The sequence below is a fragment of the Pleurodeles waltl genome, chromosome 6, assembly GCF_031143425.1.
Source record: "Pleurodeles waltl isolate 20211129_DDA chromosome 6, aPleWal1.hap1.20221129, whole genome shotgun sequence".
NCBI lineage: Eukaryota > Metazoa > Chordata > Amphibia > Caudata > Salamandridae > Pleurodeles > Pleurodeles waltl.
In genome coordinates this window covers 1,122,707,199-1,122,719,760 of record NC_090445.1, presented here as the reverse complement: position 1 = coordinate 1,122,719,760, position 12,562 = coordinate 1,122,707,199, and the positions used below count along the sequence as shown (strand labels likewise).

At 45.7% G+C, this 12,562-nt stretch overlaps 1 protein-coding gene across 5 annotated transcripts in view; it reads right to left on the bottom strand.

Annotated features, from left to right (window-relative positions):
• ZNF362 (zinc finger protein 362) overlaps positions 1 to 12,562 on the bottom strand; it is a 135,703-nt gene that overhangs the window by 17,392 nt on the left and 105,749 nt on the right. For all 5 annotated transcript variants that reach the window (XM_069240299.1, XM_069240294.1, XM_069240295.1 and 2 more), the window contains 2 exons: positions 8,169 to 8,393; positions 5,899 to 5,977 (listed from right to left, as the gene is read on the bottom strand). In XM_069240299.1, the coding sequence (XP_069096400.1) occupies positions 5,899 to 5,977; positions 8,169 to 8,393 (304 nt within the window). The remainder of the gene's footprint in view (positions 1 to 5,898; positions 5,978 to 8,168; positions 8,394 to 12,562) is intronic.

Genomic DNA, 12,562 nt, shown 5'->3' with positions numbered 1-12,562 from the left:
CACATACAGTTTTCACATAAATGACATATAGCTATTTTAAAACTAGACACAGTGCAATTTTCAACAGTTCCTAGGGGGAGTAAGAGTTTGTTAGTTTTTGCAGGTAAGTAAACCACCTACGGGGTTCAAGTTTGGGTCCAAGGTAGCCCACCGTTGGGGGTTCAGAGCAACCCCAAAGTTACCACACCAGCAGCTCAGAGCCGGTCAGGTGCAGAGGTCAAAGTGGTGCCCAAAATGCATAGGCTTCAATGGAGAAGTGGGTGCCCTGGTTCCAGTCTGCCAGCAGGTAAGTACCTGCGTCTTCGGAGGGCAGACCAGGGGGGTTTTGTAGGGCACCGGGGGGGGGGGGGGAACACAAGCCCACACAGAAAGTAAGCCCTCAGCGGCACGGGGGCGGCCGTGCGCAGTGTGCAAACAAGCGTTGGGTTTGTAATAGAAAGCAATGGGAGACCAGGGGGTCTCTTCAGCGATGCAGGCAGGCAAGGGGGGGGGGGGGGCTCCTCGGGGTAGCCACCACCTGGGCAAGGGAGAGGGCCACCTGGGGGTCACGCCTGCACTGGAGGTCGGATCCTTCAGGTCCTGGGGGCTGCGGGTGCAGTGTTCCTACCAGGCATCGGGTTCTTAGAAGTAGGCAGTCACGGTACGGGGGAGCCTCGGGATTCCCTCTGCAGCCGTCGCTGTGGGGGCTCAGGGGGGGGCAACTCTGACTACTCACAGTCTTGCAGTTGCCGGGGAGTCCTCCCTGAAGTGTTTGTTCTCCACAAGTCGAGCCTGGGGCGTCGGGTGCAGAGTGCCAAATCTCACGCTTCTGGCGGGAAACACGAGTTGTTTCAGAGTTGCTTCTTTGTTGCAAAGTTGCAGTCTTTGGTGAACAGAGCTGCTGTCCTCGGGAGTTCTTGGTCCTTCTAGTTGCAGGGCAGTCCTCTGAGGCTTCAGAGGTCGCTGGTCCCTGTGGAGAGAGTCGCTGGAGCAGTGTCATTAGAAGTGGGGAGACAGGCCGGTAGAGCTGGGGCCAAAGCAGTTGGTGTCTCCGTCTTCTCTGCAGGGTTTTTCAGCTTAGCAGTCCTCTTCTTCTTAGGTTGCAGAAATCTGAGTTCCTAGGTTCTGGGGAGCCCCTAAATACTGAATTTAGGAGTGTGTTTAGGTCTGGGGGGTTAGTAGCCAATGGCTACTAGCCCTGAGGGTGGCTACACCCTCTTTGTGCCTCCTCCCTGAGGGGAGGGGGGCACATCCCTAATCCTATTGGGGGAATCCTCCATCTGCAAGATGGAGGATTTCCAAAAGTTAGAGTCACCTCAGCTCAGGACACCTTAGGGGCTGTCCTGACTGGCCAGTGACGACTCCTTGTTTTTCTCATTATCTCCTCCGGCCTTGCCGCCAAAAGTGGGGCTATGGCCGGAGGGGGCGGGCAACTCCACTAGCTGGAGTGCCCTGTGGTGCTGTAACATAGGGGGTGAGCCTTTGAGGCTCACCGCCAGGTGTTACAGTTCCTGCAGGGGGAGGTGTGAAGCACCTCCACCCTGTACAGGCTTTGTTACTAGCCACAGAGTGACAAAGGCACTCTCCCCATGTGGCCAGCAACATGTCTGGTGTGTGGCAGGCTGCTAAAACTAGTCAGCCTACACGGATAGTCGGTTAAGGTTTCAGGGGGCACCTCTAAGGTGCCCTCTGGGGTGTATGTTACAATAAAATGTACACTGGCATCAGTGTGCATTTATTGTGCTGAGAAGTTTGATACCAAACTTCACAGTTTTCAGTGTAGCCATTATGGTGCTGTGGATTTCGTGCATGACAGACTCCCAGACCATATACTCTTATGGCTACCCTGCACTTATAATGTCTAAGGTTTTGCTTAGACACTGTAGGGGCATAGTGCTCATGCACTTATGCCCTCACCTATGGTATAGTGCACCCTGCCTTAGGGCTGTAAGGCCTGCTAGAGGGGTGACTTATCTATACTCTATAGGCAGTGTGAGGTTGGCATGGCACCCAGAAGGGAGTGCCATGTCGACTTAGTCGCTTTATCCCCACTAGCACACACAAGCTGGCAAGCAGTGTGTCTGTGCTGAGTGAGGGGTCCCCAGGGTGGCTTAAGACATGCTGCAGCCCTTAGAGACCTTCCCTGGTATCAGGGCCCTTGGTACCCGGGGTACCAGTTACAAGGGACTTACCTGGATGCCAGGGTGTGCCAATTGTGAAAACAAAAGTACAGGTTAGGGAAAGAACACTGGTGCTGGGGCCTTGTTAGCAGGCCTCAGCACACTTTCAAATCAAAACTTAGCATCAGCAAAGGCAAAACGTCAGGGGGTAACCATGCCAAGGAGGCATTTCCTTACAAGGTGGATCTCCTGAGGGAGGCAGATGTCGCTGCCACACTGTTGTAGGAGAGACCGTACCCCGGATCACTTAGGTTGGTTATTAAGGCCTCGGACACTGAAGCTGGTAAATGTAATCTCTAGAAGGCCGGGCTAAGATAATTGCCAAATCCCCTCAGCCCAGGGAAGCTTCTGCTATGCCAAAGGAGCCAAGCCAATGGGGGTGGGTGTTGGTGGGGGTGATGGGGGTTTGTGGCAGGGCCCTGGAGTTGATGTGGAGACATGATCATGCAACGAGGTGTGAAGGATTAAGGAATAACAAACCCCCAACAATAACAACAAAACCAAAAAAATGAACAAGTCCATCATAAATGGAAAACTTTAGTTGAGCATGTTCCATGCGAAGAAGTAGAGTTCGGTCATCACTGATTTCTGGAGTTTGGCTAGCTTTCCGCTGCCTCAGACCTGGCAAAGAGGTGGAGTCCCAGGGATACTGCAGATAGCGAGCTTTCAGCGAGTGGGAGATGGTAGTGGTCATGTGGTGGTCTTGCCAGTGCCTCATGCCAGGCTTTCCAGTACTGCTTGGCCTTCTTGAGTGCATTCTTTCGGGCCAGGGTGCAAGTGCTTCTTGAATTTGCCAGCTTTCTGCCACACCGAAGTAAGAAGGGGGGAGCCCTAAGAGGACACATGTTGATCGGGTAGGTAAGTCTCCAGGAAGGTTCAAAAGGTGGCGGGCTTCCCAACAGAAGACCAGTCAGAAAGGGAGGCCCCATCTGTAGATCACCTCCCTGGAACAGAGGAAATCAGTGATCAGCTTGAAATCTCAGTGACGATGGAGGGTGAGCACTGAGATGTCTTGGAAATTCCTATTTGGTGATCACGGAAAACAACAGGATGAGCAGCTCGGGCTTTTTATGACATCATCTTTGGTGTGAAAATCAAGCATGCAGGCCAGGATGTTGGTAGTTTGGTCGACCAACCGCAGGCCGGTGCACTCTGACAAGCCTTCAATGCAGTGTCCTCTTCCCAACCCAGCACATAGTGGAACATGGCTTGGTCGCAGCTCTGTATATCAGTGCCCTCAGGACCTACCAGTACACCCCCTAGAAGGACATTGTTGCGGTGAGATCGATTCTCCACGTCTTTTGCGTGAGCCCGTCTTGTTGTTCGAGCACAAAAATGACCTCTTGCTGCAGCATTTTGATCTCTTCACCCCTTGAAAGGTTCATTGTCCTCTAGGGAGGCGACCCGATTGCCCACAAAAGTCTTGTTTAACTTCTAGCAGTTCTTTAGAGAGGTTGTGGATAGCTGCTTCAAGAGAGTCAAACAGTGATGCCAGAAAGGCCTGGGTCACTGGTGCTGGATCTTGATCAAGATCTCCATCGGATTCCCCCTGGTGGGGTCGCTGCGGGCCTGTTACTGGATCTTTTGAGGCATTTGGGTGGAGCCGGTAAGCATGTCTATAATGGAGTATTCTTGTTTGCCCTTGGATGCTGCTATGGTGAACAGAGGTGTGTGACCCATATATCTCATGAATCATCTTGACAGAACAGTGCTTAGATCACTCCCTTGCAAGCCACACTCACCGCCAGGCACACCAACCAGTGGATAATGCAGAGGGGACAAGCAATGGTGATGCGACCCCTTCACTGGCAGGTCGACCAGCACAAAAGTGTTCACGCAGTGGAGGGCCTGGGAGCAGGTGGGTTATGAGGCACTTTTTGGGGCTCGCTGGATTAGATTCAAACGAATGCAGCCCCGGGGCACCATACCGCCAACCAGAACCCCATACTCACTGCGGCCTGGGCATCAAGCCATGTCTGCCATGGAAGTGTGGGGTGGGCCTTTAGATTGCTGAAGTGATTGCTAGTTACTCATCTGTCAGGAGAGGGATGTTGCACCTCGTGGGCAGAGCTGTAGGCCGCAAGAAACCACCACTCAAAGGCTAAAACGCTTGTACAGTCAGGGGGAAGGCCTGATCCCCACCAGATCTCAGGCGCAGTGGACAGGCTTTCTACAAAGACAGTTCAAGCTGTGGGCTTTAGGGACAGTGAATGCTGCACTGGGCTTTTGGAAGGTCGCCTAGCCCTGTTGCTTCGTTTCCCGACCCCAATTTGAACCTCTCCTTAGGTAGCCTATCGCTGTTCCCGTAGAAAAATGTGTCAGGGGGTCCTTTGGTCTAGCTGCCAGTGGCTGCCATTTTCATCCTCCTGGGGCTGACTCAAAATAATCAACACTTGTGGTTGGGAGGCCTCTCGCTGTATTGTGGGCCTCTGGCAGCTTCTAGGGGATGCTCTCTTGCCCCTTGTGTATCGGGCATTCAACACCACCTGGGGCGCCAGGGAGCGTGTGGCAGTCTTCAGGATCGGACAACTGCCATCTTGCCCAGTCCGTGTTGGCTGTACGGGCTGCTGCTTTGCTATCAGTGGCCTCCGGGGCTGGGTGAACTCCTCACAGAAAGCCCGACCATCACAGCACCAGCGGAGGTAGGTAGCAGGGCAGTTGTGTTCTCTGGGACTCCACAAACGGCAGCAAATAACTGTCCAGGCGGTGGAGGAGTGATCGGGACATCTTACTCTGCCATTTTGGCCACACCACTCCCTTACTGCCTTTAAAAGCCAATGATCATGCAAGATCTGAATGCCTCTTTTTAAATGTCCTTTTCCTTTAAATTGAGCTGAGAATCCAAGTCTATCTAAAATGACACATGAAAACAGGGCATCTTCGACTTTTAGTTGGTTTTGAACAGCTTTTCAAAATATTAACCCATAAATTACAAGAATTGAAAATATATAATGACAACACATAACAATGAGTCCTAGTTCATCCCAGTCTCTATACAACATTACACAGGTATAAGGTAACACTCCAATCCTAATCACTTGAAACAAGAGAAATGGAACAGATAAGATCAACTAAAGCCTTTTCTTTTGCATGCTTGAAAATGAAATATGAAGATTAAATAGGGATTACAATGTAACAGCACCCTTAAGTTTTAGACAGGGCATTGAGGAAACGCATGCAGTTTCCTATTAATAACTAATTTACTTTCAATCAAATCTGTGAACTCCAAAAGCATCCTTGGCAAAGCCCCTCAATGCAGTGGGGATAAGGAATGACACTGGCCACCCCTTTATTCCAAAAGCTCCCCGTTCTTTGAATTTCTCAATGTACACTACATATAGGAGTGAAATAGGAAGGTAGTCGTTTTTCATCCCTTGCTTTTGTGATGCCAGATTCTACCAAGTGGAATGAAAAAAACTTTCTCTGCTAGAGTAAGGGAGAATAAAAATACTTTATGCCAGTGGCTTTGAAAACTTCTTGCACTGTTGAGATACAGGTTTGATATGCGCAATTTTTTACATTTTCAATTCACCATTTCAACAATATTTATGTAAATGGCCCGCAAAGAATATTTTCAATTGTCTCTTGATTCATTTAGTGCAATAGCCAATGGCGTCAGAGCACCTACAACAACACGACAAGCAATAACAGATACAGCAGTATGTGCAACAGCCAAAGGAGGAGTGTCACTGAGCATAGTGACCAGCAAGCTGAGGCAGGCACACAGTCAATGACTAACCTGGAGGTTGGAGAGCTGAGTGAAAGCTTTTTCGCAGGCGGGTTGTGGACACTTGTAAGGTCTATCGCCGGTGTGGATTCTACGCAAAATCAAAGAAAAAAAACACGTTAAATCGTGAATGTGGAATGCCAACAACTAATAAGACAACGAACTAGACAAAGTGAAAAGTGATGGCATTATTTTCACATTTCTAGAACACAGACAACTTTCTAATTACAAAATATTAAACAGACAATTAAAAAAAAAAGAAGACACAAAGAAAATGGTTATTAGCACCAGAAAAGTGTGCATCAAGCCACAAGCAGGGCTTAAACTGTGGTATATCAATAACAATGTGCAAAGGGAAATGTCTTTAGAGGTCCCAAGTTAAAAGTGACATTTCAGGCTCGCCATGTTCCGCTTGGAAAAATATTGGCATACCAAATTAAAAGAGGAAGAGATAAGCTTTAGACAGTGCGATGCACAGCCCAAAGCAGAAACTCGAGACAGATGGAACTGGACTCAAATCCAACATGTAAAAATGCTAGTGTAGTGGTATCCAACCTGGGGTCCGCAAATCCTTTTCAGGGGGTCCGCGACTGCTAAGAAAATTAAATAATATTAACAGATCAGGGTCCCAGTTTTCAGTAATAACTCACTGGGTGGTTCCCGGATTCCAATAATGATTCAGTGAGGGTCCCCGGGTTCCAGTAATGGTAAAGTGGGGGTCCACAGAAGGCATAAAGTTGGGAGGCAATGTGCTAGTGGTAATATGAGATACAATGGAAAACGTGAAAAAGAGGATGTCTCCTTTAAAAACAACAACACGCAGTGTTTGCTTCCTGCCGTGCATCTTGGTGGGTCTGAACTGTCATCACCCTACGAGAATTCTGAGCAGAGATACACAGACCTGTTTCATCTCTGCACTGGACTTCTTGCTCGTAATAATTGTATGGAGCTCTGCCAGACAAGTAGCACACAACAAAAGCGGTGCTTGCATGCTGGAAAATCAAATGGAGGTAACACAGATCCAGCTAGGAGGAAATAGTATCTACTAGAAACGCTAAGGTTCACAGTCCTAACTCTGATCCAGAACTCTACTAATTTAAGAGATCCATAAATGGTTTGGCCTAGCAAATTAACAAAGGGATTCTGTGACCTATTGATGGAACATTACATGAAATCAGCGAACACAGGTATCTTGAATTGAGGGTTAATGGAATGTAATTAACACTCACTTCTTCAAATTTCAATTAATAATTATAGTTTTATGGACGTGGTTCTATGGCAAGATCTTATGCTTCCCATTGGCAATGTGTGGCATCTGCTGATTTCTGTCACACACAATAGAGCTAATGGGATAATATGAATAGGTATTTATCCAACACAGTATCTTCAGAAGAACTCATTTGAGACACACGGCTTTGGAAAAAGTATCGATCTAAACCAGAGAACCACTTCAATCTTCTAATTTTCCCCTTTGTGATCCGTTCAGTTCAGAAAAAAAACACTTTCACGTGGGCTTTATTTCAAAGCCAGTCACAAATAAAAAAGGGGTATAATGGGCTAAGACTCGGCTTGGATCATGTTTCTAAAGGATTGCCCTTTGCTTTTTAGGTCTAGGGTGACAGCACAGTTGTCTGCAAGAGCTATTATTACCAATTCTTTCAAATATTCAAAAGAGCATGCTCTGGCTGCTCCTAGAGGAGCATTTCTTTCTCAGCTCAGGGCGCTGGCTCTTTGTTATTTCATCATGCTTCCTCCTGCGTGTTTTCACTGCATTTCAAGAGGGGCTATTTTGTTTTTCAAAAGTAGACTTAATTATCACACATTAAATGACTTTGATCATGCAAGTGTTGAACAACGAATGCAATACATTTAATGCAGCAAGCTTTTTAGATTATGTATTTCACGTATATATTCTAGACAGAAAACATTGTCTAAAAAAAAAAAAAAAGGGTTTTCAATGTTTTAGTCAGGAATTGTGTGTGAGTCTGAAACACACACACACACACGCACATATTTATTTACATATACATACAAGCGAGCACACAACTCACCTGCTTAAACAAAACAGACGCTGGCAAAGCCAATTGATCTGGCTTTAATTTGGTAGAACTAAGAACCAAAGCTAATAAAGTTTGCATGGATTTTCACACTAAAGTCAGACCTCTGGCTTTGCCAATGCTTGTTTGCATTAAAAAGGAAGACACACTAAATGACAAAAATAGATTGGTGGCCAAGGATAGGATCTTGAAGTCTAAGTACTTGCAGATGATCATTTTCATTACCTAGTGTGCTGCTGCAGGTGGGAGAGCTGACGGAAGGATTTCTCGCAGTAGGAGCAGTGATAGGGTTTTACACCCAAGTGAATGCGCAGGTGCTGTGCCAGGTAAGAGGCATTGGCAAAGGATTTTGAGCAATGAGGGCACTTGTGAGGTTTGGCTTCTGTGTGAGACTTGGAGTGAATCTGCATTTCCGACTTCGTGAAAAAGGTTAAAGGGCAAATTTTGCACCTGGTTAAAAGAAAAGAAAACAAGAATAAACATGTCATTTTATTTTGGGAAGTTAGTTCAGTTGGATTACTTATTGTTTTAAATATGAAGATGCCGGAGACTGCCAAAACTGCATACCTATTCATTTGCCTCATTCAATCAAGGGGGTATGGACAACATATATGAAGGACAACAAACAACAACAGTGTTAAAGAAGACATAGTTAGCCTTTCATGGTCTGGCTTGAAAGCACAGCTGTTGCCAGACAATTATGTGAGCATCGCTAGAGAGGGGCATTGGCTCCCAACACGTGCTGGGAGTCAGGAGTATAGGTTTTGATTGAGCAGAAGTTGTGCACTTCCAAATTAAATTGCTTGCCCTTCATGCAGCTGTGTTTCTCCAACTGGCTAAGCCTGAACTTTAAGGAGCCCACACACGACATTGGAATGCTATTAAAGTGGCCTGGATAACTAGATATTTTATGGCCTTAACTATCATAGATGATTAGGTCTGTATTGACAGTGTAACCATTTCTTGACCCTTTTACCTACAGTTATTAAATTCCACACACATGCATATCTATTTCCATGCAATTTACTTGTAATGCTTCATACATGCCCATGCAACATTCTTTTAAAGGCATATATATACTTGCATTCCCAATGCTGGTTTGCATTGATATTATGATCTTTTCTCTAACTTCTATAAAATCAGTGCACTGCAATCCAAGATGCAGTGTTCTTTCTCCTCGTTAGGTCGAGCGTGCAAGCGCTCTGATGAGTTGTAATCTCTGTGGGCTTTTAACCACACCCACCGTACGCCCATCACTATCACTCGTTCATGGGCTTGCCTTTCAAAAATCCTTCGTTATCATTGGTAAATGCTTTACCTTTGTCCCTCCTTGGGGCAGTTTTGTTATCGCCTTGACCATCAACCCTGTTACATGGATAATTGCACATATACCGATACATTTACTGCAAGCAAACTTTTTTCCTTTTGTGCCTCTCCTTCGCGCTCATGTTCATGGTGGCCGTGGCGCTTTGAATCGGCTTGCTTATGTCAACTGTACTAGTTTTTATTTTCAATTTATTTGGCAAGAAAAGACCAGTTATAAATTTACAAAGCAAATTACTCTAACTTAAGCAAACACAAACCCCATTGCATTGCAAATGCCTGTTTTTTTTTTTTTAAAGAGCAAAATGCTGACTGATGTGCTCTAGGATCCACTCCCCCAGACAGCAATTTGAAAAGGGCTGATCTCCCCAACTCTCTGGCACCACGATTACACATAATTACATCCTGTGCAGACAGCACCTTCTCTCTGCCCGAACATACACTATTTCCAGCATCAGAGAAACACAGGGTGCACCCCTTGCGCTCTCCTGCCATTTTGTGGGCTGGTTCTGCTCGGTTTGCAGCTTAGTGCGGATTCCATGAAAAACAGCAGGCGCTGGTGGCATGACTTGAAGCTCTGAGTATCAACTGGTGGGCATGGCGTATCTTACAGAACCCACAGATGAGTGCCCTTTGCAAAAGCATTTACCATCAGAGGTCAACAAAACTTGCCATGGTCTTCTCTGGTACAATGTGGCCTGTCGTGCAGAGCAAGGCCCTTTATTACTCTTCTTAAACCTTCACCAAGTGAAGTGTGAATCAGTCTCATATAATTATATAGGCTGAGCACCCCATCTAGGGGTAACACTTCACATAAGATTTTACAGCCCTGCACTGGTCCAAGGCACCGCTCTGCTGCATTTGTGACTAGGTTGGTGCTACACATCTAACGCATCCATGTACAGATATGGTTGATGCTCTAAAATAAAGCAATTCTCCTCCATATGTATCCTGGATCGATAGCAGAGCATCGCATTTCTGTATCTTACTGAGGCAACTCTAGACTCTGTACGTTTCACTCTTCCTGGGTAGGTTAATCACAACATCTACATCTTAAGAAAGGTGGTTTGGGACTCGAGGAATGTGCTCTGGAGATGAGGCTCTTCTATGGAGAAGGCACCTCTTTGTTCTTCTACTAACATGAATTTGACATAAGTATGCGTTCGTTTTTCAACTACAGTAGCAAGCTGGTTAAAATACTTTGATTTATAGTTAGAGAGGGGAGGAGGCATGTTAACGTTAGACCTTGAAAATGGTGACCAGGAACTCCATAAAGAGGGCATTCATATTAGACATAGTGGGGTCTTTTGCTGCTTGTAGTCATCTATGTAATCCCTGGAGGCATCTTTTTGCCCACCCAAGGATATCCTATTCAAGTGTGTAGCACGTTTGTCTCAAGAATGTTAGTACTGGCTCACCACTATGTTATATGACCCGCTCCAAACAGACCAACTTAGATCTGGCTATTGAGAATACCTGAAACATAATGGGTGCTCAAACTCTAGAAGTAGTACGGGACCAAACAAATTGTAGATGTGTGCGAAGCAAATGCTTGTAGTGTAGAGACAATGGAGGAGACGATTTTAACATTAACAAAAAGGGAGCTGTATTCCGCCACAAAAAAAAACAAAAAAAGTGATGCTACAAGGCATATCATACTGCCCCATCCTTGTATTGGTGAGTGGAAGGACAGCGGGGGTGGGGGGATCACTAGAGCTTCTCAATGATTTCTTGCTTCACTAGGAAGGTCAGCTTAAGTTAAAGAGTGAAATCCACTAAAAGGCCATTGGCCAACATTCTGATTACCCTACGTTAAAATTCAAGACCTCATTTGGTCATCTATTCACCTACTTAAACAAGCCGCATGTGGTTTGAGACATACTAGTACATATTGATGCTTTCAGCACACTGATGAGTGTTCTTCCCATATGGAGCAGTATGTCCTGGATAAATAGCATAGGTTAAGGGGGCAATCCTTACCGGATGCCATCCCTGAGTAATCTCTGGCATTTCACCTGTGATCAAAATGGTGACCAGCAGACATTTCATGCGAGAGGAGTTTCACTTTCATTTACAACGCTAGTCTCTTTATTTCCTCTTTTCCAAGAAGGTGCAAAACTTTCTGAAATCTGTCGTCTAGTGTTCTGAGGAGCTGTCAATCCCTACCATCGTATCAATGCCTAGCATCATACCAGTGGTGTCCGCAGTGAATCCCTTCACACTCAAATTACATAAATAAAGGGACTTGACCAGATCAGTGCATACCGGTGGTACTTATGTGTAAGCTAAGAAATATCCCATGCAAGCAAGGGGGTGCTGGAGCGCCAGATAAAAATATACATCTATGGCCTTCCCTTTAAATCTGCAAAGCTACATATGAAAAGGCATTCCTGAAAGTAGTAGCTCTAAAGATTTTTCAGCGTGGTCCAGTCACAATTAAAGTTTTCGGCGCTTCTATCAAGAGAGGTACAAGCAGTAGCTGGCTTGACCAGCATAAACCTGAATATTCAGGAGTCAAAATATGGGAACAGGAAACTTTGTGCAGTTGGGGGGATTATAGATAAAAATCCAAAGCAGTCAATGTAAATGTAAAGTTTATTGAGCAAAGTGGTTTTGGTTACTTACGAAAATGTTGCAATGGTATGAAAAGTGGATAAGATCGACAAAACAGACTTTCTTTTTTACGTCGAGTGAGGAAGAGCTTTGATCTGTATTAAGTACCGTGGGATTTTAACAATGCCCATCGCTTTCAATCATTCATTGGCTTGCCTTTAAAAAAATCAGTTGATGTCATTGGTAAATACTTTACATTTGTCCCGCCTTGAGGCTGTTTTTGTCACGCCTTGCAGGCTTGCCTCTGGATTATTGCATGCTTGCCGACATACTTCAGCGTGGGCGAACAATTTTTTTCTTTTGTCTCTCCCCTTCGTGCTGCATGGCAGCCATGGCGCTCACAGTGCGAACAGGCACAATAACGTGAACTCAATTGGTGGTACTGAAGTCCTGGTCCCACTGTTCACAGTTACCTAATCAGAGTCATATCCTGTAGCTTCCCCCTTAAAACTCTTAAAATTGGTTAATGCTTTACGTAAAACAGAAATCCTCAAAGTTAAAGCTGCTCTCCTGGCACACCAGGAGAGCTGATACTACAATATTCACTACACTCAGGAAATTCGCCCCACAATGCTTTGCAGGGCATTACTTTTACAAAACATTTTTGCTCTTAAATCAGCCTGTGGATGTCATAGGACAATGTGACCACCTTCAAAACATTTACTGCAATGCACTCGTTCCGT